The sequence below is a fragment of the Corythoichthys intestinalis genome, chromosome 13 (genome assembly GCF_030265065.1).
Source record: "Corythoichthys intestinalis isolate RoL2023-P3 chromosome 13, ASM3026506v1, whole genome shotgun sequence".
In the NCBI taxonomy this organism is placed as follows: Eukaryota; Metazoa; Chordata; class Actinopteri; order Syngnathiformes; family Syngnathidae; genus Corythoichthys; species Corythoichthys intestinalis.
This window is the reverse complement of record NC_080407.1, coordinates 52,572,348-52,596,152: the sequence shown is the minus strand read 5'-3', so window position 1 is coordinate 52,596,152 and position 23,805 is coordinate 52,572,348. Positions and strand designations below refer to the sequence as shown.

Here is a 23,805-nt window from a genome sequence, read left to right as displayed (position 1 = left end):
CCACTGCTGTCTTAAAAAAAACATTGTTGCTTGTTTAATATTCACAAAAAGGCACTTGGACACTCCAAAGAAGTTTTGACAAAATATTTCGTGGACTGACAAAACCAACGTTTAATTGTTTGGGAGTAACACACAACGTCATGTGTGGAGGAAAATGGAACAACTCACCAACATCAACACCTCAACCCCCACCTTAAAGCATGGTGGAGGGAGCATCATGATTTGGAGCTGTTTCGCTACGTCAGGGCCTGGACAACTTGCAATCATAAATGGAAGAATGAATTCAAATGTTTATCAGGGTGTTTTGCAGGAAACCCTGAGGCCATCTGTCAGACAGTTGAAGCTAAAAAGAAGATGGATGCTGTAACAAGACAATGCTCCAAGACACAGAAGTAAATCAACATCAGAATGGTTTCAGAAGAACAAATTACACGTTCTGGAGTGGCCAAGTCAAAGTCCAGACTTGAGATGCTGTGGCATGACCTAAAGACAGCAATTCATGCCAGAAATCCCAGGAATCTGACTGAACTACAGCAGTTTTGTAGAGAAGAATGGGCAGCTACGGGAAGTGTCTGGTTGAAGCTATTGCTGCCAAAGTGGGTGCCACAAAGTATTAAATGTGATGGTTCACGTACTTATTTTTCCCTCTTCTGTCATTGTTTGCATACGATCCTCATTAAAAATATGAAAACTTGTAAATGTTTGGGTGCCTTTAGGCAAAGCAGACACTGTTTTTTCATCTGTGTGATTTTGACAAGGATCAGATCATATTAAATGGTGATTTTATGCAGAAATGTAAGAAATTTCAAAAGGTTCAGATACTTTTTCATACACCTGTATGTTCTTTACAGTCTAAAAATGAGTCATCTTTAATGTGAAGTTGCTTGTTCCAATTCAAATATTTGCGGAAAAAAAATGTTATGGTGTGTTAATATCTTAGCTTTAATAAATGGCATAAAAAAGAAGTGCTGTCATTACTGGTCTTACTAGACAAATGCAATATAAACACATTACAGTATGATATATTGAACAAAATGGACCCCAAATTTCATACTGAAAACGGTTTTGATACAAATCTGGCCCAGTGCTGGCCCAGATTGGGAAACGTGTGCCATATCTGGGCCATTAATTAATGTGGTTTCTGCTACTTTGGACCAGTTCTGGCCCAAAACTGTTTGCTGATGCGGCAAGTGAATCCATACTGAGTTTGGCCCTTTTTTCAGAAAGATATTGGGGCGAAATTTGCAGGACATCTGGCCCATGTCCGCTCCAGTTATATTTTGCTATCTGGGTAGTCACCCTGCCTTACCTTCCCTATGCAAACCTACGCCCTTGAATAGCGACGATTATGTTCAACACTGTTTGGAAACTTACCCAGTGTGTCTTTAAATTCAAATGACAACAAACATGCATACTGTGGTGATCACTGTTTTATTTGAAAGGACAGATGTGCTCTTCACAGACTAGCAGTGCGTTTATGATGCCCTGTAAAAACAGGAGATAAATTAGGAAAACAGTGCGTGTGTGAAATTCCAGGTTTTGACGTGGACAGTACCTATGACTGCAGCAGTAACGGGCCTTTGTATGCTAGGCAGGTTCTGTCGACATTCCCGGGTTATTGGGAGGCTTCGGGACTGTTTGCGTGCTACGGAACGTCTCCTGCATTGTAAACTGAGGTTACCGCTTAAAAAAAAGCTATACAAGGTCGCCGGAACGATGGGTATTCTTGTCAAGGAGGTTTACTTTGAGCACCGTAATTTTTGCACTATAAGGCGCACTTGACTATAAGCCGCCACCCACCAAATTGACACGAAAACGACATTTGTTCATAGATAGGCCGCACTGGACTATAAGCCGCAGCTGTCCTCACTTTATTATAAGTGTATGTCATAAGACCAAATGAACCACCATGAAGCTTTGAACCAATTGGCTGCAAAACTTAATTGCTTCAAGAAGGTTCATTTGGCCATAACTGCTCCCTTGGGGGAGACCGTCAACCTCTGCTGCCACCTGCTGTCAATACTGTTGTTGTCCAACATGCCTCCTAGCATCCATTGCAGTGCTACAGATGTAAATAACAAAAATCATTTTCCATGCTAATTATTTCTTCACTTACTGTTCCAGTTTTTTCATTAATTGCTAGTTATGGTACTTGGTATCACTTTATTTGAAGGTGGTGCCGTAAGACTGTCATTAGACAATCATAATTATGACATGACACTGTCATGAGCATTAATGAATGCTTATAACAGATGTCATTTAGTGTCATCCGACAAATTATCTCACTTTTGAATCAATGTGAAAGATCCTAGCTGGAGTTAGTGACATAATTTGCCGGATGACACTTCAAGACATCTGTCATAAGCATTCAGTAATGCCAATGATAGTGTCATTTCATAATTATAACGTTCTTATGACAGTCTTATGACGCCACTGTCAAATTAAGTGTTAGGAAATACCACTACTAGCAATTAATGAAACAACTGGAACAGTAACCGAAGAAATAATTAGCACAGAACATGACTTTTGATATTTACATCTGTAGCATTGCAATGAATGCTCGGAGGCATCCTGGACGACAAAGCGTTGACAGCAGGTGGCAGCAGAGGTTGACTGTCACATTTTAACCCAAATAAATCAACAAATAAGCCGCACTGGACGATAAGCATCAGGATTCAAAATGAGGGAAAAAAGTAGCGGCTTATAGACCGAAAATTATGGTATTTTTTTCCCAACGCTATCAATTTTGACTAAAGAGGAAGAATGAAAACAGGAATAATCCTTTTCGACCATGATTTCAAGACACTACGCCGAGTATATTTGAAGGATATTGGCCTTGACGGGCAAATAGATGATGTTGGTCTCTGTTGGGATGACGATGTTCTCGGTGATGTACCTGGCCGGGTCCGCGTAGTCCGCGTGTGCGTCACACATGGCGTACAGCTCGATATCTAGTTCAACATGCAAGCCTGCGGGTACCTAAATCAGACCGGTTGTACGTGTTTGAGTACGTAAATGTAGCTCACGTGATTTTGTTTGGAACTCACAGGCCCTGGGTGGTACTTGACACGGAGGCCTGAAGAGATCGGCGGTTGTTTCACATGGAACCTGGACGAGAAGCCGAGTGTGAGCTCACTCGACGGTTAAAACCGGTTATGTCGTCGTCCCACCTGAGGGTGTCGACGCCGATGTTCTTCATGACCACGGTGACGGCAGATGACGTGCCGTCCTTCAGCAAGCCGAAGTCGACGCTGGAAGGACGTAGCTCAAAACCTCTGATGATAGTACTTGCGTTACATAGCGAAATGGTGCGACACCTTCGCCGCACTGGCTCCTCCACAGAGCGGAACTGGAGATGGATTTCCCAGAAATGGGTCAACGTATAAACATTGCCCTGGCTTGCTCTCAAACTATTCTGGCTGTCTCACGTGATCATTGGGCACACTGAAGGGTTTGGAGCTAATAATCGATGGTGGAAGTCTGACTGCCACCCGCCTGGGCTCCCCGATGACATTCATCTGGGCCGAACTTAGAGGCCTGGAGGTATCCGTCCGAATGATCGGCGCTGGTAAGGACACTAATAGAGACACAGCACAGTCAGAATCACATTCATATTAGAGTTCCTGCTGAAAATGCATTAAAAAGTACCTGATGCAGCTGGAGGTGTCATTCCATCAATCCTGCTGTAACTGAAGAAGTAAATCATTAGCTTCTTCTTCTTATCATGAGACCTGAACAACTAACTGTGTGACGTAGGCTTTTTAACGATTCGAGCATGCAACATAGGCTTCAAACTCGGGAACATACATTTAGTCAGCTTAAGTGAAATGTACTATCCGGCTCGAAGGACCAATTAATGTGTCGGAGGTTTTGTGATAGTTGTGGAAATCTTGACAGTAGATTTGGGTGGCTCAATTTTCTAACGCACACTAGCTGGATTGCCGGCCAGAGCGCTACTCCATGGCCAGGATGTCAAAGGACAGATGAAAGAAAGCAGAAAATTGAGGAGGCAGATTGCAGTAACTCAAATTTCCTATATCCAATATTGGCAGATCCAATTTGTATAGCAAATGGCGACAATGTCCGCTGCATGTAGATGGTTTGAATGGGATGTGGCAGGCAACAACGCTTGATATTGCTTAGTAGGAAATAGTGCAGGTGAGTATGTAGATGAGTGTGTTACAGCACAGCAGTGATAGCTAGGCTAACATACTAACAAGCAACACACAGTGGACATGGAAATTACACGTTAGCAATTCGCTAATTAGCTTAGCTAACATACTAACAAACAACACACAGTGGACATGGAAATTACACGTTAGATTTTCGCTCATTAGCTTAGCATTTAACGCTAACCTGTAGTATCTCAAAACAACAACAATAAATGCTAAACAACATGAGACGGTTCATGCACTCAACTCTTATAGACACACACCAGACTTGAAAACTCACTCAGGACATTTCTAGATCAACGTGACCCGAAACTACTGGCGGACAACTGAAAGGCGAGGAGCAACAAACTTCTTCTCTTGCTCTAAATTAACTTGCGCACATGCAGGCACACAGAACAGGATCCAAAACGTAACCGCCGGAGCCTTTTGTACAAACTGTACGACAAACCTGGGTGGCAATGAACCGGGAACACGTGGTGGTGTAGGAGAAGGTGTCGGGGCCGAGGGTTGTGGCGTCCTCATGCCGTCTAAAACAGAACGCAGAATATAGTTTGCCGTTTTCCTGTGACTCGTAAGGTTCCTCACATTATTGGCTAATGCAACTTAGACGCCGAAGCCCATAAAATATTGTACTTACTGAACTCTTCATCCGTCCGGGACGTGTCTTCCGTATCGTCTGACTCTATGGACGATTGGACGCTTAAGATTGGCTTCTTTTTCAGAAGATTATGGAATACAACGATATTACAAGTAAACACCAATGTACACTATATGAACCAAACAAACATCCAAATGAGGAATTTTGATTGGGCGCTGGGACGGACAATCGGTCAATACTTTCCTGGTGTAATAAGATGTTTTCCGGGTGAAAGAACGGCACAATAAATCGCTTTCTCAGAGCTTCAACGCATGCCTTCACTTCACAAAGTTCCATTCTGAAGGACACATTCACAGAGATTATCAGTCGTTTTGTTTTCGATTCAAGTAAATTTGTGAGTCATACCTGTACTGTTCCAGTATGTCTGGCCACTGTGACTGTTTAACCTGGGCAGAGCTGCAAGAACACCAGAGTGATAAAAGCTTCCAAAGACGTCACGTTGCGTACCAACGAGTTCTTTACCGGATGCTGTCTGTCATTTTAGGATCCTCTAACTTGTCAAACAGTTCAACTGGTGTATGCACGGATTGGCTGTACAGACTGCCAAAGTCCCCTGTGGACATACGTGACTGTTTAACCTAGACAGAACATTCAACTCGAACATTACTAATAAACACTCTTACCTGTGGTCCTTTCTGCAATAGTGCCGGCTTCCTGCACATCCTCTGTCAGAGACTTTTAATGAACAAAGTCTAGTGTCATACTTTGTATAGTACAATTTTCGCTAATTTTGAAGCTACTGTCGATGTTTTTTGTGTAATTCCACTGTCCACCACTAGATAGAGCAGGGCTGAGAATGAAAAGTAGCATTTGCTATGTGGCAAAATGAATTTTGTGATGTGGCATTTCTTTGCTATGTATCAAAATGGATTTTGTCATGTGTTTTTTTTTTTGCCATGTGGCAACATTAATTTTGCCATGTGGCATTTTTTGGCTATGTGGCAAAATGGATTTGCAATGTGACATTTTTTGCCATATGGCAAAATGGATTTTGCCATGCGGCATTTTTTTTTCCATGTGGCAAAAAGAATTTTGCTACTTGGCTATTTTTTTTTTTTGCCATGTGGCAAAATCCATTTTGCCATATGGCAAATACCACTTTTGTTTGTCGCTGTCTCTCCATTATGCCACATGGCAAAAAAATGCCACATAGCAAAATCCATTGGCAATCCATGGCAAATACCATTTTTGTTTGTCACCGTCTCTCCATTTTGCCAAATGGCAAAATCCATTTCGCCACATGGCAAAAAAATGCCACATGGCAAAATCCATTTTGCCACATGGCAAAAAAATGCCAAATGGCAAAAATCCATTTTGCCAGATGGCAAAATCCATTTTGATAATTGGCAAAAAATGCCACATGGCAAAAAAATACCGCATTGCAAAATCCATTTTACCACAGGGCAAAAAATGCCACATGGCAAAAACATGCCACATGGCAAAATCCATTTTGCCACATGGCAAAAAATGCCACATGGCAAAAAAAATGCCATATAGCAAAATCCATTGGCAATCCATGGCAAATACCACTTTTGTTTGTCACCGTCTCTCCATTTTGCCAAATGGCTAAATTCATTTTGCCACATGGCAAAAAAATGCCACATGGCAAAATCCATTTTGCCACATGGCAAAAAAATGCCAAATGGCAAAAATCCATTTTGCCACATGGCAGAAAAAATGCCACATGACAAAATCCATTTTGATAATTGGCAAAAAATGCCACATGGCAAAAAAAATACCACATTGCAAAATCCATTTTACCACATGGCAAAAAATGCCACATGGCAAAAACATGCCACATGGCAAAATCCATTTTGCCACATGGCAAAAAATGCCACATGGCAAAAAATGCCACATGGCAAATCCATTTAGCCACATAGCAAAAAAATGCCACATGGCAAAATCAATGTTGCCACATTGCAAAAAAAAGCCACATGACAAAATCCATTTTGCCACATACCACACAAATATCACTTGTGGTTCTCGCTGTCTCTCCAATTTTTGCTGAAGATAATCAAATGCCTCTTTCCCACGGGTATCCAACTCCGGTCCTTAAGAGCCCTAATCTAGCTTATTTTCCATGTCTCCCTCCTCCAACACACCTGACTCAAATAATCAGGATCGTTATCAGGCTCCTGCAGGGCTTGCTGATGAGCTGATTATTTGATTCAGGTGTGTTAAAGGAGGGAGACATGGAAAACAAGTAGAGCTGAAACTATTACTCTAATAATTCAAGTAACTATTTTTAAATTTGATCAAGGAATTTTCTCTATCTCGAGGAATACTTTAATTTTGCCAGCTCGAAGCATGACGTTTTGCCCGGACTACTTTAAATGCGGCACAACGCACTGACATCACAAGTGTTCGGGAAGAAAAGAGAGGCGGCGGATATATTTGATTTCAACCACGCATGAATATAGAGGTAACGACGAAGAAGCCGATGAAAGCGAGGAGAAAGGCACCAAGAAAAAGCAGAAAATGTCAAAAGTGTAGGAGCATTTCAAGATGGACACAAGGTGAACACTGTTTCATGTGTTCACTGTAAGACAGCGCTTTCATACCACTACCGCACGTTTTCAATGCTGCAGCACCACCGAAAGCACCCCGTTTACTCCGAAAGCGGAGGAGTGATACTCGTGACAAGGTCAAATTAAGTTAACGTAGCGCTAACAAATAAGATTAACATTACTGTACTGTTACTGTTGTTACCGTAACGCTAGCCAGCTAGCTAGCTAGGAGGTTTCTATTAATTATGACTACTGTCGATGCGTGGCTAACATGTCTTTGATACAGGCTTTATTTAATCTGTAAAAACACATCACTGTAGAGTGATGCGGGTGTAAAATAAAAACATCATAAAGCTAACTGTTAATTTTAGCTCAGTAGTCATTGATGGATAAAACACCAAGTAGCACTGGTGCCTAATGTGCTTCAATACAGTAGGTATCATACATTTATTTTGAACAAAACTAAAAAATCCTATCAGGATTTACAATTTAGACTTTGATTTAAAACTTAGCTAGAACTTAAAAATAGCTGACACATATGGATATTCAAGTGAAAGACGTGGGAAAAACACATAACTTTTGATGTGTGTTATCAAGCGTAATGACATTTTTAGGTAAGAAATAAGTTGTTTTTTTTTTTTGGGGAGTGAAAGCAGTGAATTTGTTGTTGTTTTTTCTAGTCATATCTGAGATGTTGGCTGTTTCAACAATGTACATCCTAAAATAAAGACGTTGATTGTCTAAAAATGGTTCAATATTAGGTGAAATGTCATGTTTTCTCATGTATATTTATAATTGCTCTTTACCTAAAAAAATACCGTAATTTTTAGACTATAAGGCGCACCTTACTATAAGCCGCCACTCGCCAAATTTGACACAAAAACAGCATTTGGTCATAGATAAGCCGCACTGGACTATAAGCTGCAGGTGTCCTCATTCTATTATGGGATATTTACACCAAAAGATAGTAACTAGGAACACTTTATTTGACAGTGGCATCATAAGACCAAAAGAACCACCTTGAAGCTTTGAACCAATTGGCTGCAAAGTTTCAGTGCTTCAAGAACCTTAATTTAGCCATCACTTCTTCCTTGGGGGAGACAGTCCACATCTGCTGCCACCTGCTATCAACACTGCTGTCGTCCAACATGCCTCCTAGCATGCATTGCAGCCCAACAGATGTAAATAACAATTAAAATTCATTTTCTATGCTAATCTTTTCTGAAGTTACTGCTCCAGTTGTTTCATTAATTGCTAGCTCTTGTATTTGTTAACACTTTATTTAACAGCGGCGCCATAAAACTGTCATAAGACCATCATAATTATGACATGACACTGCCATGAGCATTAAATAAAGCTTATGACAGATGTCATTGTGTGTCATCCAGCTAATTATCTCACTTTTGAATAGATGTAAAAGATCTGAGCTGGACATAAATGGAGTTAGGGACATAATTTGCCGGATGATACTTAATGACATCTGTCATAAGCATTCATTAAGCCCATGATAATGTCACAATTATGACGATCTTAGGGCAGTCTTATGACGCTGCTGTCAAATAAAGTGTTACCTATTAACCTAAATAAATCAACAAATCAGCCGCACTGGACTATTAGCCACAGAAATCAAAATGAAGGAAAAAAGTAGCGGCTTATAGTCCGAAAATTACAGCATTTTTTATCTGATTACTCGATTGATCGATGGAGTTTTCAGGAGAATATTCGATTACTAATAAAATTGATTGCTGCAGCCCTAAAAAAAGCTGGATAGGGGCTCTCAAGGACCAGAGTTGGATACCCCTGCTCTATCCTCTCCACATTTTCACTTATCGCAGATGGACATTGATCATGTCTCTCGTAATAAACATGTACAGAGAGTCCCCGAGTTACGACGTACCCGACTTATGTGATTTCGAGTTTACGTCACCGTCTTATCCGCCATTTTGGCTCCTGTCGTTTTATTTATTTTTTAATAATGTTGATTTGTGACGGGGGACTACCTATACTTTACTATGCTTCGCACCTGACTGAGCAGCACCCCAGCTTGGGCTTGCTCCACTTCACTGCGAGGATCCTTAAGCATCACGTCGGAGGACCACTGCGCCTTGACCATCAAACTTTCAATATATTCCTACAAAAACAATTGTCACGTATGAGCCAAACAATTCATAGCGTTTTTATCCAGTACTTGCCTTCAGTCGCATGTCCACCATGTTTCTGAGCTTTTTGCTCAAGACGCTATGCTGGTAAAGTTCCCTAATTTCCAAGATTTTAGGACAGCTGCGTATGGCTACACGTGCTACGGTGAACTTTCGCGGGCTGAGCCCTGAAGTGCTCCCGAATAAAGGACTGGAAGGTTTCTGCGAGAGATAGAAGGCGCAGTCAAAAGATGTGTTGGTTTTCGTACGCTCCATTTACTCTCTGGTACCTCGGAACCAGGTGAAAGATGACCGATACTGTTATGGCGGTTCGGAGGTATGGAGTCACGGTCCAGCTTCGCGTGGACCCATTTGGACCGAGCGCTTTCGATGCTAGGTTTCAGGATGGTGATGCCATATTCACCTGGAAGATTCCCAAGCACACTCTGGAGTAGGGGTGTCACAATATATCAAAAAGGTGATACATCACAATACTTTGTAGTCCAAATGGTTACCGTTATATCATTTTAAAAAGGTGTCATGCTACGATGCCATTGACAGCGCTAGTTCACTGATCTAAAAACCACTCCTTCTACATGTGCGCTGTCACGTCAGTACAATATTATGTGATTCCCTTTAGTAATGGGTCGTTGTAGTAGATGGTAGGTTACAGTTCTCATTTTTGTTGTACTGTAAATCCACAATTCTGAATTAATTCTGGCCATGGTTGGTAAATATTAGTACTGGACACCTCTAGGTACTCCCATACTCAAAACTATGCATTTTTGCTGTACCGATATTTAGAAAAATGAAAGTCCTAAATGTATACTTTGATCAGGTTACAGTTCTCATTTTTGTGGTACTGTAAATCCCCAATTCTGAAATAATTCTGGCCAAGGTTGGTAAATATTAGTAGTGTTCTCTGGCTACTTCCATACACAAAACTATGCATTTTTATCTCTACCACTATAGCGCAAATTTGAATGAAAAGTCCTACATGTGGTCTTTGATGTGGTTACAGGTTACAGTTCTCATTTTTGTGGTACTGCAAATCCACAATTTTTAATAAATTCTGGCCAAGGTCGCTAAATATTAGTAGTAAGACTCTCTGACTACTCCTATACTCAAAACTATGCATTTTTACCATACCAATATTTAGAAAAAACAATTAAAAGTCCTATACGTATACTTTGATCACGTTACAGTTCTCATTTTTGTGGTACCGTAAATCCATAATTCTGATTTAATTCTTGCCCAGGTTGGTAAATATTAGTAGTGGACCTCTCTGACCACTCACAAACTCAAAACTATGCATTTTTACCATAACAATATTTAGTAAATTTAAATGTAAAAGTCCTACATGTGTAATTTGATCTGGTTGCAGTTCTTTAATGGTTTACTCATGTTATAGTTTACTGTATCATTGACCTGTTTGCACTAAAATCATTCCATGGTTTAAAATCACGACAGCTGTAATTATTTTAAACAAGGACTCGGGTTATTGTTATTCCCACCCCTTCTCTGTAGTCATTTACGTCACTAAAACGTCAAACTGACTGTCACTTACCTCGTGTGTCGGGCAAAGGGTCTTTCAAAAGAGCCACATTAGGGTCCAGGTTGGCCTTGTACAACAGCTCCTCCGCAGTGTGTCTACTAAGTAGCTCCGTACCGGAACCGTCCTCGTGCACTACGAACAGCCTGTGTTTAAAGAGAAGTCAAGAGGTGGAATATCGCACTAATACATGTGTATGTGTCACCTGGGACAATGCTCTCTCAGTATCATCTCTTTCTCCCTGTCATCCTCTTCTTCGTCGCGTACTGTGTTTGAAGGTGGGTGAACGCGCGCTGTCACCTGGCCATCTTCCAACACCTGGTGACAGGGAGAATCTTGGGAATTTTCTTTAACTGTAACGATCAGAAAACTTGGTGGTAGCGAAGGCCACCAGCGGAAAGAAAAGGCAAGCCCGCCAGGCTTATAAAGCTCTGAGGGAAACACTGAATGACATAATTCGTAGAAATTGGTTATCCAGAAATGACCCACACATATAATGTACTCGTGACTCAGCGGTATTAGCTTAGCAGAAAGATGCTACATGTATTTTATTCATGCTTATAAAACACATAACTGCTGTGAAACTATATTCATTTGTTAGACTGTATTCATCTATGTTCTTGCGCTGCACATGTATTTCTTTGAATAAAATACAAAGAGTTTCTGTGGACTGCCTTATCTGATTTTACTCCCTCTCGTACCAGCTACGGCTAAGTTCCCAACGTCATGACTCATTATGTTTTTCTGTGGAAAACCACCAGAATTGATACTTGAGTTTCACTTTCGTAGGTATCTTTTCATAGAAAGCAACGCCCTTTCAACTAGGGGTGCACGATATCCATTTTTTGAAACCGATACCGATAACCTCCTGCTCCTCAAGGCTGATAACGATACGATAACCGATAATTATATATATATATATATATATATATATATATATATAAAAAAGTTTTCAATGTATATTCACCGGAGTTTTTGAACACCTGTAGGTCAAAAATACTAGTGGTTGATTCAGCTTAGATTTGCCTTTGACTGAACCAGAATTTTTTACATTATTATAATGAACAAAACAAAGACAGTAACAAAACTTTGCATACCGGAAAAAACAGGAGTGGAAACAAACGCACAAATCCCAATCAGACACCGTGCCAAAAATATTATTAATAGGGCCGATAATATATTATGTTATCGGATTTATTGGGATGACGTAATAATTCCTATTATCGGACCGATAATTATCGGACCGATAATTATCGTGCACCTCTACTTTCAACAAGCATATAGACCCTTGACTGTATTCTTATTATACTCCCGCGTGTTCACAGCTCCTGGCTGGATCACCCATTGTACCCCTGATATCTATCTAGCTTGTGTTCTATAAAGTCTTCGAAGCAGGCAATCCTTGGTTGTGTTGATTCATTTCTCATTTGAGCTATCTGTTGATACTTTTCTCAGAGTTCAAAATTGAATTTCCCTGACATATATGAATTATCATCTTTTACAACTCACCTGAAAATAGTTTCCATCCAGGTCCGTTATGTCGCAGACCACTTTGTCAGTGTGACTCATGATGTAAGCAGGGACGCCATCCTTTGGGCGGCCACTGGTGTAAACACACTTGCCATCGCTTTGGATGTTCAGGAAGCCGACGCTGCCTGGGATCACCTTGGACAACAAAGAAGTGTTATTTGAAAGCCCATGAAAACTAACCCAACATGAGCAGCCCACCTGATAAACTCCTTCGTAGTTGCCGGTGATAATCGTTCCATCCGCCAAGCAGATTTCAGCCATGTGTCGTTCGGGGTACATGGACACAGTGGCGCAAGCCTCATTCTCCACCAACAGGACTTTCTCTTTGTGAGCCGGGCTCCCAACTTCGTGTGTTTTGGAGTTCATTGCTGCAGATTCATCAGGAGACTGGCCGTCTACTCCAGTGCAGCCATTGACGACGTCATCAGCTGGGAAGAATGCATGTCACGTCAGCATTGACTCGTCTCAATCAGAGACTCCTCGCAGGAATCCCTGGGGTTCGGTTTGAAGGGATTTGTATCCTTTCCCATATTTACTGTTTGACTGTTTGTATTGTTCTAACACACCCAATTTAAAATTAATAGCATTGATATCATAGTTTAAGAAAAACAAGAATATATTTGATATTATTAATAGTTGGAATAATTGGAATTTGCAGCGCCAAGACAATGGGCAGTAAGGGCATAACAGATACAGGATGCCTTCTGACCACGGAAGCCCAACACGCGCGTCATGCAGCTGACTGAGCGAGATTGACGCTGACAGGTGACAGCAGGTGATAGGCAAGACATCTACAAGCCCATGTCTGCACCACCAAATCCCACGATTACCTCTTCTGGACAGTCCAGAACAAAAGGCGGGACATCCTGTTTTGCCACAAAGGAACACCTGACAACATCCAAGACTCAGCGCGGAGGCTAACAAAATCTCCAAAACTGGTTGCCTTGGCAACAGTGACAAACCGACTCATCGGCCAAATCTGCAACGGAAAATTACCCTAAACAACTCCCAAACACACCCTTCTTCTGGACCATAGCCCACATCACCAGCATCTTCAAACAACTAAAGTCTTTCGCTAGTATAGTCTTTTCTCGGGAATCTTTTGTTGACTGATTTTTGGTTGGCATCGGCAACAAAAAAAAAACATATTTACAAAGATGGACGATGAACTGTATCTTCCTCAGGCTGTAAGATCCAGTAGCAATTTAATTTCATTATCTTTTCAGTTTAATTTAGCTATTTTCAGTTTGCTATGTTGATAATTGCAAAGTTTGTTTACCGCTTTTTGTCTTACTGTGAATAAAGAGGAAATGACGATCAGCCCGCCATGATATTTACATCATCAGCCTTCACGACGTGACCCAGGAATTGAACGGCTGCACACATGCCACATCCCGGGTAAATCATGGACGTTATACCAGGACGCGACCCGGTTAATCTCCGTGTCAGTCGACCCGGGAAATTGCTTTCAGACATGAGGGCTGCCCGTTTAAATCCCGAGATTTAAACGGAGTTCAGTGTATGAAAGGGGCTTAAGATAATTATGAAAATCTCCGGTTCAACTCAGAACAACGGAATTTAATCACTTGCTTGATCACATTTGATCACTTATGTATTTGTGGACATTTTGGGGAAAGCTGTCTTAGAGCAATCACTTCTGGTCTGGGGCTGTTACGTATGCTCACTCACCTGTGCTTGATGGCCTTCCTTGGTAAAACGTGGTGATCCTTGTCCCGTCTGCATGATCCACACTCATACCTCCATCCGGTTTCTGCACCATCACCACCAGATCTTCCCGGCTCAGCATCACCTGCAAGCGAAACACAGATGATCCAGCAAACGTGGCCACTTCGTGAGCCTGCTATAGAAGTCTCACCTCTTGCGTGGCCGGGTCCGACGTCTTGTAGATGAGCAGCGTGCAGTCAGGGCTTTGTTCGTGCGTGTTAGCGACTGTGCTGAAACACATACCGCAAGGAGTGGTCGTCGTCCAAAACCCTTGAGGGGGCGTCGTCACTTGCTTCTCTGGATTTTGCTCTAGAGGAACACGGAAAACAGTGAAAACTAGGCCTGCAAGCAGGACTGAATGGGCACTCACAGTTGGGCGCAACTCGGACGGCACACAGCTCAGAGTGGTGGCATATCGTCCCCCTCTCATGTTCTCATGAGGTTCTAACGTGTGCTTGAAACTCACCTCTTTTGTATTATGGGCATGGTTGACAGAGATGTTTTTGTCTATCCTGAGTTGAAAAATACATTCACACACCTAGGTGAAAAAACCCCTTTTGAAGAGGGTCCTACAAAATGAGCCACTACTGAGCTGTGCAGCCATGCCCTGATTCAAAACCAAAATGAATCTTCTCATTGGGCCAATTCAACCAAGTGTGCCAAATTTAATCTTTTATTGGTGAACATAGGGCCGCCATGGCAACAGACAGACATGTTGACATGGGCCTTAAATGTTGTATTACAAAAGGTCTTGGAATTACACTGACCAACTTGAAAGGAACTGGACATGTAAAAAAATTGACGTCCTGTTGCCACTAGTTGACGCTGTAGCACTAGCTGGTGCTTGAGCCGTAATTAACACTGAGCAAACGCAGATATGTCTGACGGTGACGCCAGTCAGGGACCTGGCAGCCACAGTAATAGGGCAGTAAGTGGGTCCTACACTTTTTCTTCAAGGCTCTGATCCCGCGCCGCCCCGCTTCTCAGCCCTCTCCTGGTTCGCCTTCCCCTCTCTTTTCTCCCTGGGTATCCTCCCTGCGCTCCATCGCGGATCGCTGGCTGGGTGCCGGTGGGTCGGCTTGGTATCGCCCGCTCCAGGTGGGGATCCTGTCCTGCCCTGCCCTGGGCTTAGTAGGCCGTGGGGGTCATGCAGTGTGCTGTGTCGGTTGGGGGCCTGCGGCGGTGGCTCGTGGGCCTTGGGGGTGGGCGTGGGGGGTGGTGGCGCGTCCTCTCATCCCATCCCTGAAGCTCGGTTGATGGGGGCGTGGATGCTCCAGTGTACCACCCTGGATCTGCGGGAGGAGAGATGGGCTACGCTGGCTCGCCCCCCACCTGATTGGCTGGGAATGGCCATGTCCACCCGTTTGCAGGACTATCACATGTCTGACGGGATTCACGCATGACCAGGTGCAATTAGACACAGTCAAGTACAGAAACAGTGTCAGGATTAGCGATCAGGCTGCATAGAATAGGATGCCAACATATCCATACTCACAAGGGATTCACACCAATACTGGGTTCTACACCTCACATGGCTGATTTGTGTACACTTCACCCCTCCCAATCACGTAGCTTTCTGACTCACCCCCCCAAACCGGAAATACAACTAGCCAACAATGGCACCAACATATTCATAGTTAGTGTAGGCGTTCAATGTATTTCTTGGTGTTGTTTGTGCTTCTTCGGTCTCTCTCTCCTTCTTTTTTCTGTCCCCCATAACCCTAACAATAACAGGTTTAAAAAGAAAAAAATGAAGTTGATGTGTTTTCTTACCATCTGTGCCGACATCCTCTATTTCCTCCACCCACACCGGGCCGGAGTCTGAACTGGAACTGACCGTACCGTCGGCAAAAAGCACCTGCAGCGTGACAAAAAATACTGTAGTGAGAAGTTACAACCACTAAGAGTGAGGCGGATAGCTTGTTTACTTCGCTGGAGCCGTCCTTCATGTATCGGATCACGGTGCCCTGGCTGGTGATGGTGCGGGACGCCTCTTTGGCGAAAGAGGGGTCCTGGGGCCCTGCAGCGTGAAAGCTCAGTCGCACCAGCATGTCCCGCCCTTCTGAAAACATGCAAATTTTGGTGTTAGTGTGCTGTTTAAAAAAAAAAAAAAGATGTTTAAAGAAGATAAAGACATCACAGACCGTCTTCACGCATGAACTGCACAAGCAAGCCATTCGGTAGAGAAAGATTGAGGCTGTTGAGTGGACCCAGGGGCAAAGGGCTTTCACACCGCTTCACGCAAAAAAAGCACAACACAGCAAAAACTTCAGTTTATACATCCCACACTTGTTTTGTACATTGAAACCATGTAAAACCTGCTCCTCTGCAGGCTCGGCGTCGTTTTTCAGGTCGTCTGTCTGTTCTGCGTCCACTTCCTTTGCCAACTCTTGCGGTGCTTTCTCCGTTTCCTCTGGACTCGCGACCACAGTAGCTGTGGGATGTCATAATTGCGGTAAATTTAAGATGGAGAACCCACTAACAAACTGACAGGAGATTGTGCATATTCAAATTTGAAATAGAACTAGGCCTGCAACCAGGACTGAAAGAGCCCTCGCAGTTTGGCTCAAGTTGGACGTCACGCAACTCCGGGTAGTAGCAGATCGTCCGCCTCTTATCATGTTATGAGAAGCTAACATGATTGAAACTCGCCTCTTTTTTGGGGATTGGAAATACATTCACACATCTAGGAGGAAAACCCCCTATTGAAGAGGGTCCTACAAAAAAGGAGGCGATACTGAGCTGTGCAGCCACGCCCTTATTCAAAAGGAAAATGAATCTTCTAATAGGGCCAATTCGACCAAGTGTGCCAAATTTCGTGGCTCAATAAGCTGCCTAACTTTCTGAAGAAATCTACTCCTTTTAATGGCGAACAAAGTCCTTAAAATGTAGTATTAAAAAAGGTCTTGTAATGACACTGATCACCCTGAAAACATGACATGGATAAGTAAAATGAGTAATTTTCCGTTACCACTAGTTGGCACTGTAGGGCTGATGCAAATATCCCCCTTAGAACCGTTCGGCGAACGACTCTCAACAATCATAGGAGGTTTGGCGCAGATGTGTTGTATGTCTGCCAAGTTATGAATGTTCCAAAAATGTGGTGAGACAAAATGGCAACGGTCTTTTTCACTTTCCTGTTTGGACCCTTCTGCTTCAACAAAACCTCAATATTTTTCATCAGGCACCTGACCACATGTCTTAAGGCTCCCCGATGCAGGTTTGAAGTCAATTGATTTTTTTTTCCCTTGAAGGAGTAGCCTGTCTAGTAAAAAAAAAAATAAAATAAAAGGACGTTTCCAGTACCCAGCAGTGGGCACCAGGCTTAATGAGTAATATTTCAATGCAGTTGTGCTTAGGCTGGTATACCTCTCATACAGGCCAGATATGGAAAAAGACTGAACCTTGTATCAGGGAGCTATTAGTCAATTGATTTTTTTCCCTTGGAGGAGGAGCCTGTCTAGTAAAAAAGGGTGTTTTGCTCTTCCCAGTAGGGGGCACCAGGCTTAATGGGTAATATTTCAATGCAATCGTGGTTAGGCTGGGATACCTTTCATACAGGCCAGATATGGAAAAAGACTGAACCTTGTATCAGGGAGTTATTAGTTGTGACGGCCCTTGGCCGTTTAATAGTCAATTTTCTGAGACTCTTCCAGTCAGCTGATCGTCGCCTCCACCAGCTGGCTGCTTCCCCTCCCACTGTGACGACAGCTGATCGACGCCGGACGGACCGACGACGTCGCCGCCGCTGATTGGCCATGAAAAAAGGCGCCAAGCTTCAAAAACCTGCCGCTGTCAACGCTCTGGGAGGTCGCATTTCACAGCATTCTGCCGTGGTCCTCCTCGCCAGCTGTTTGCTCGCCATTCACTCTCGTTTGCATTTGATCGATAGTTTGATACACTCCCGCTTTCTCGGTGAGGTCTTTTGTGTTTATTCGTTATTGGATCGTTTTTGTTCACCACTGTAAAGAAGAGCACTGAAGCAAGTAGGGGTAAGTCGCCATTTCTGTTCAACCCGTTTTCTCCTGTTTTGTTTAGCGTACGAAGCTAGGTTAGTGGCTGTCTTTTCTTTGTTCTTTTTCATGATCAGGGTTTAGTTAGCGTGAAGGGTTTAAGTGTAGATTCCTTTTGTTTGTTGTTTTGGCCTGGGCTTACCCTGAAGCCGCGCTTCATCCACATTTTGTACATATTCATTGCGAGTTTGATTGTTGTGTAAATAAATCTGTGCCACTTGTGAATTTGTGTGGCTCGTTTTATGTTACGCCCTTCGCGAGCCGTCCTTGGGACGTAACATTTGTCATTTACTGAATTTGGCGTGTTGCCAAAAAATGGCCGACTTTGGCACCACACTCAGGTCAGGCCTGTGAATGAAAACTCAACATTTTGATAACTTAAGCTCTCAAATGTCTCATGAACAGTCTTACCAATTTTGAGAAGGATCCAACAAACTCCCTAGGTGTCAATGTCTTAGATATACATACATATAAAACCTTTGCAAAACAATAGAGCTCTCACACCACTTGGTGCTCGGTCCCTAAATATCCAAGAATTTGCTAGGAAGGTACACACCTTTGCAGATTTCTGGCGGTCTTTTATAAGTGTACGACAGCCGGACGCCGTTATCCAGCAAGGCCGAGAAGGACCGCTTGCACGTTGATATCTCAGGAGGCTTTTTTGGAGTGCTGTCACTATTAGCTTTAACTTCATTTCTCGCTGTATTGATGTGTGTGTAGAAGTGATGAGCATCCTTTCTCACAGCCACCTTCAACATGCTGGAACCTACAGTAACATAAATATAAATGATTGCCGGTCAGAAAAAGCTGCTTAACATGGGAATTACTTTACGTTCAACGAAGCTGATGGTCTCTATGGTAATGTGCCCGCCAGATGCTGTGAAGAGGTAGTGGAGACACCCTGATAGATGGACCAACATTCCATCCATATGGAAGCCTGTGAATCCCTAAATGAAAGACACACAAAATAGTTTCTCTCTAGCATTTTGCATGTTTATTAGCACTGTTCACACAGTACTGACCTCATCTTCGTCGTCTTCTGTACTGGAAAGCGTCTGGTCAGAGGTGGTGGAATCTGTGGACGTACGTTTACTCTTCCCTTCTGCGGTGTTAGATTTGGTTTTTTTGGCCTCTGGCACTTTCACGTCCTCCGTCGGCGGCGGTGGTGGCGGTGGCGCCTGGGGCTGTGACTTCGCCGGCTTCTTGGCCGGTTCTTTTCCTCCCTTCTTCCCTTTCTTGGATTCTTCGTCCTTCAACCGCTCCTCTTCCAGCTTGATAGCCTGTTAGTTTGGATGACTGCTCAATATAAAGAGCTACCGTAATTTCCGGACTATAAAGCTCACTGGATTATAAACCGCACTGGCCAAATTTCACAAAATGTTATCAATAAATCCACATATATGCCGTACCTGACTATAAGCCACAGGTGTCCATATAGTCCAATATATCTATTAACTAAATAAACACGTATAAACACCAGCAACCCGGGTTGTCTAAATGCTTTTTAAAAACAGGCTACCACAAAGATATATAATGGTTTTTTTCCCACATTCTGTCTCTCATGGTTGAGGTTTACCCATGTTGACAGTTACAGTCATCTCTAATATTTTCAAGTAGGAGAACTTGCACAATTGGTGGTTGACTAAATAATTATTTGCCCCACTGTAGCAGGTTTGTTGTAATATCCTGTGGCAAAAAAGTCCAAGTGCTAGATAAAAACGGCTACCGCCCAATTAATGTGGCCAGGTCCCCGACTGGCAACCATTACTGTGAACCGTGAATTCCACTCCTTACAAAATGATCCTGATGTGATTTTATCTTAAAAATTCCTCCACAACATTGTAATTTCCATGTGTGTTCTCAGTTTTGTGTGTGTGTGTGTGTGTGCGCGTGTGAGTGGTTACAAACTTTTAGTGAGGTTTTTGTGATGTATGGCTCTTCCTGTTCCTCTGGCCAGCCTGAAACATTTTCATCAGTTATTAAAACCGTGATAGACAATATTGCAGTCACACTTTTAGACGATCCGTACATTGCGATGGAGGATTTGTATTGGCTTTTTCCAACAACTCTCTCTTCATCTCCTCTTTCTCGATCCAATCTGTAATGGTGCCTGCTACGTGCTCCAAATACCTCCTATTATGAAAAATAAACACAAAACATGGATGTCTTTTGCTGTAAGTAAAACAAAAGTAAATCACTCTTACCTAAACTTGACATCCGTGTGAATAGCTACATTCCAGAATTCCTTGCAAGAACGTTGGGAACTCATGGGATTGTGGCAGAAAATGTACATCACGTTATTATGACTGCCTCTGAGTGTGTCTAGGCAGCGATATTGCTGAAAAGCTGATTGGAGGACCTAAGCGGAAAAGACAAAAAGCTCACATTTTGAACATTTCATAAGTTGATGTTTTCAATGATTGCAGGTCACCTGAGCAAAGACAGAAGCTTCATAGTGTTCAACATAGCACCAGTCTGAAAGCGACCTACGTCGGCAATTCTGAATGTCAGACAAGTCGAGCTCAATTGCATGGTGATTGCCGCTTTTCTAGGGTAGGAAAAAACAAGCAAAAGTGATGTTAAAGTCAAAGTTTCAACTTCTACGTCTCGGCGAAACTGTATTGGACCTCCACGAAATTGGCTCCCCACAAGATGAAAATTTATATCAAAATGATGTCAATCGTTTGAGCCATGTTTGTGCTGTAGCTGTTTGTAACCAGCCATGTGGCAAAGTTTTTGCCATGTGGCATTTTTTTTTGCCGTGTTGCAAAATGGATTTTCCCATGTGGCATTTTTTTGCCATGTGCCATTTTTTTGCCATGTGGCAAAATTGATTTTGCCATGTGGCAACATTTTTTTGCGATGTGGCATTTTTTTGCCATGTGGCAAAATGGATTTTGCCATGTGGCAATTTTTTTTTGTAGCAAAATGGATTATGGATTATGCAATGTGGCATTTTTTTGCCATGTGGCAAAAAAATTTTGTGGCAAAATGGATTTTGCCATGTGGCATTATTTTTGCCATGTGGCAAAATGGATTTTGCCATGTGGCATTTTTTTTTTTTTTTTGCAATGTGGCATTTTTTTCGCCATGTGGCAAAAATGTTTTGCCATGTGCCATTTTTTTGCCATGTGGCAAAGTGGATTTTGCCATGTGGCATTTTTTTTTGCCGTGAGGCAAAATGGATTTAGCCATGTGGCATTTTTTTTTCCATGTGGCAAAATTGATTTTGCCATGTGGCAACATTTTTTTGCGATGTGACATTTTTTGCCATATGGCAAAATGGATTTTGCCATGTGGCAATTTTTTAGTGGCAAAATGGATTTTGCCATGTGGCATTTTTTTTCCATGTGGTAAAATTGATTTTGCCATGTGGCATTTTTTTGCCAGGTGGCAACAAAATGTCACTCAGCGCCCCATTCACTTTAAAATGGACCCGGAGCGGTGCCCTTCGTATGTGCTATGTTTGCGCTGTTAAAATTTTCGTTTCTGCTGCGATCGTTTTATTGCTATTGAGATATTCATTCCGAGCGATGTCGTCACCGGAATGGAACCGCAAAGGTTGCAGCACAAACTAATTTTTTTACAACAGAAACAAAGCACACATGTACCTCAAAAGTACCTATAAAATAATTGTCAATATGTCAAAAACGATAGCAGCACAAACTTTTACGGTACAAATTAGCATAAACGTAGCACAAACGAACTGCACCTTTACGGTTCCGTTCCCCCGTAGATGGGGGACTGTGTGACGTCATCACCACAAATTAAGAGGAGAATATCTACAACATCTATCCATATCTATCTGAGGGCTTTTTTTTTTAACTCAGATTGACCTATGAAAGAAATGTAAGTATCTCAAAAACGGTATCAGCACAAATAATTGACATCATTTGTATATAAATTTGCATCCGACGCTGAGCCAACTTCATGGAGGTCTGTTTAGGATCTCATTAGATGATGAACACCTTGGTAGAGCGAGAGCCGTCATCTAAAAACGTCCGCCCTGCAGCAAAGAAAAAGGAAAAATAAAAAGTAAACTCAAAGGCAACACATTTCAGTAAAAAACCCTATCAATTAACGCACATTTCTTGCGCAGGATACGTAGCTTCTGCTTGGCGAAAGACAATGGGTTGTCCCAGGGGTTGACGGGGTGTTTTTTTGTGTGTTGCACCATGCCCAACAGCCTAGAATCTTTTCCCAGAACGCCGTCTTCATTCAATCCGGTCAGCTGCATGCTCTCAAACACGCTCTGGTGTAAGAAGCGTTCCACCTGCGGCCATGACACCTCGTCTGTGGAGCACCGTCCTAGTCAAGAAGAATTTACGATTTCACAAAAAACAACAATTTTTCCATTTCAAACCATCGGTGCATTGGCGCTGAAGCTGCTGCTTGATGGCCATCCAGCACAAGGTGTTGGAACGCCGCCGAGCTACTGAGTTGATGAGTTTCCAAGCGGGCGAGCGCATCATCATGGAAGCCTCTTCCTGGGCTGGATCCAAGCCTGGAATCTTCAACAAATAACCCGTATGCGAGAAGTGAGGCATTGCAAATAGATGACGGCAAAACAGAGATGATCGTAAAACATCGACAGCATATACAAGTACACAATCATGAACTGATGCTACATAAACGTCTGTATTCGGCAATTAAAATAATCTATAAGAGCAAATTACATTGACATGAGACGTCAACTTTTTACATTTTCACATTTGTACATGATAGTATCACGTTTTTTGAATGTTAAGATCATGTAAAAACGTGAGTTATCTTGTAAAAACTAGTTATCAGGTTCTTACATACAGTGATTATCACATTTTTACATGATAGTTTGCATGTTTTCGCATTTTAGTATGACGTTTTTAAATGATTATATCACATTTGTACGTGATAGTTCTCAAGATTTTAAATGATAGTTTTCACGTTCTTATAGTTTCACGTTTTTAAATGATAAACACATGTTTTTACATGATCATTATCACATTTTTAATTGATAATGATCACATTTTTACATGTTTTGGCATTTTTTACATTTTAGTATCACATTTTTGCATGTTATGATCATGTAAGAAAGTGAAAGTTATCTCGTAAAAACAAGTGATAAAGTTTTTACGTGATCGCACTGTTTTTAGATGATAATTACCAGGTTTTTAAATGATAGTTTTCACGTTATTACCTTATAGTTTAACGTTTTTAAATGATAAACACATGCTTTTACATGATCATTATCGCATTTTTAATTGATAACAATTAGATAGCTGCAACATGTTTGGATCATATTTTTCGCACTTTTAGCTGATAGTATCATGTTTGTAAATGATAAATACCACATTTTTACATTTTGCATGATAGTATCACGTTTTTACATGATCATTATCATGTTTTTACATGATACATTTCACGTTTTTACATGATAGTATCACATTTTCATATCATAAATACCGGAATTTTACGTTTTGCCTGATAGTATCACGTTTTTACATGATCAATATCACGTTTGTACTTGATAG

General features: G+C 42.1%; 1 protein-coding gene across 3 annotated transcripts in view; it reads right to left on the bottom strand.

Moving 5' to 3' along the window:
• Positions 1-763: 763 nt before the first annotated feature.
• Positions 764-23,805, bottom strand: part of spag17 (sperm associated antigen 17) — a 32,980-nt gene continuing 9,938 nt past the window's right edge. For 2 of the 3 annotated variants that reach the window (XM_057853673.1, XM_057853675.1), the window contains 36 exons: positions 22,659-22,806; positions 22,382-22,588; positions 22,264-22,301; positions 20,727-20,843; positions 20,500-20,654; positions 20,325-20,428; positions 20,204-20,253; positions 19,318-19,575; positions 19,128-19,242; positions 18,852-19,061; positions 16,601-16,716; positions 16,427-16,517; positions 16,211-16,344; positions 16,056-16,140; positions 14,434-14,591; positions 14,247-14,367; positions 12,756-12,985; positions 12,537-12,692; positions 11,233-11,345; positions 11,043-11,173; positions 9,766-9,899; positions 9,530-9,697; positions 9,361-9,468; positions 5,454-5,505; positions 5,293-5,383; positions 5,176-5,226; positions 5,016-5,107; positions 4,810-4,887; positions 4,621-4,699; positions 3,649-3,689; positions 3,429-3,577; positions 3,171-3,349; positions 3,048-3,108; positions 2,832-2,979; positions 1,556-1,720; positions 764-1,485 (listed from right to left, as the gene is read on the bottom strand). In XM_057853673.1, coding sequence (XP_057709656.1) covers positions 1,457-1,485; positions 1,556-1,720; positions 2,832-2,979; positions 3,048-3,108; positions 3,171-3,349; positions 3,429-3,577; positions 3,649-3,689; positions 4,621-4,699; positions 4,810-4,887; positions 5,016-5,107; positions 5,176-5,226; positions 5,293-5,383; positions 5,454-5,505; positions 9,361-9,468; positions 9,530-9,697; positions 9,766-9,899; positions 11,043-11,173; positions 11,233-11,345; positions 12,537-12,692; positions 12,756-12,985; positions 14,247-14,367; positions 14,434-14,591; positions 16,056-16,140; positions 16,211-16,344; positions 16,427-16,517; positions 16,601-16,716; positions 18,852-19,061; positions 19,128-19,242; positions 19,318-19,575; positions 20,204-20,253; positions 20,325-20,428; positions 20,500-20,654; positions 20,727-20,843; positions 22,264-22,301; positions 22,382-22,588; positions 22,659-22,806 — 4,362 coding nt within the window. In that variant the 3' untranslated portion in view covers positions 764-1,456. The remainder of the gene's footprint in view (positions 1,486-1,555; positions 1,721-2,831; positions 2,980-3,047; positions 3,109-3,170; positions 3,350-3,428; positions 3,578-3,648; positions 3,690-4,620; positions 4,700-4,809; positions 4,888-5,015; positions 5,108-5,175; positions 5,227-5,292; positions 5,384-5,453; positions 5,506-9,360; positions 9,469-9,529; positions 9,698-9,765; positions 9,900-11,042; positions 11,174-11,232; positions 11,346-12,536; positions 12,693-12,755; positions 12,986-14,246; positions 14,368-14,433; positions 14,592-16,055; positions 16,141-16,210; positions 16,345-16,426; positions 16,518-16,600; positions 16,717-18,851; positions 19,062-19,127; positions 19,243-19,317; positions 19,576-20,203; positions 20,254-20,324; positions 20,429-20,499; positions 20,655-20,726; positions 20,844-22,263; positions 22,302-22,381; positions 22,589-22,658; positions 22,807-23,805) is intronic. The other variant, XM_057853674.1, reaches the window with a different exon arrangement.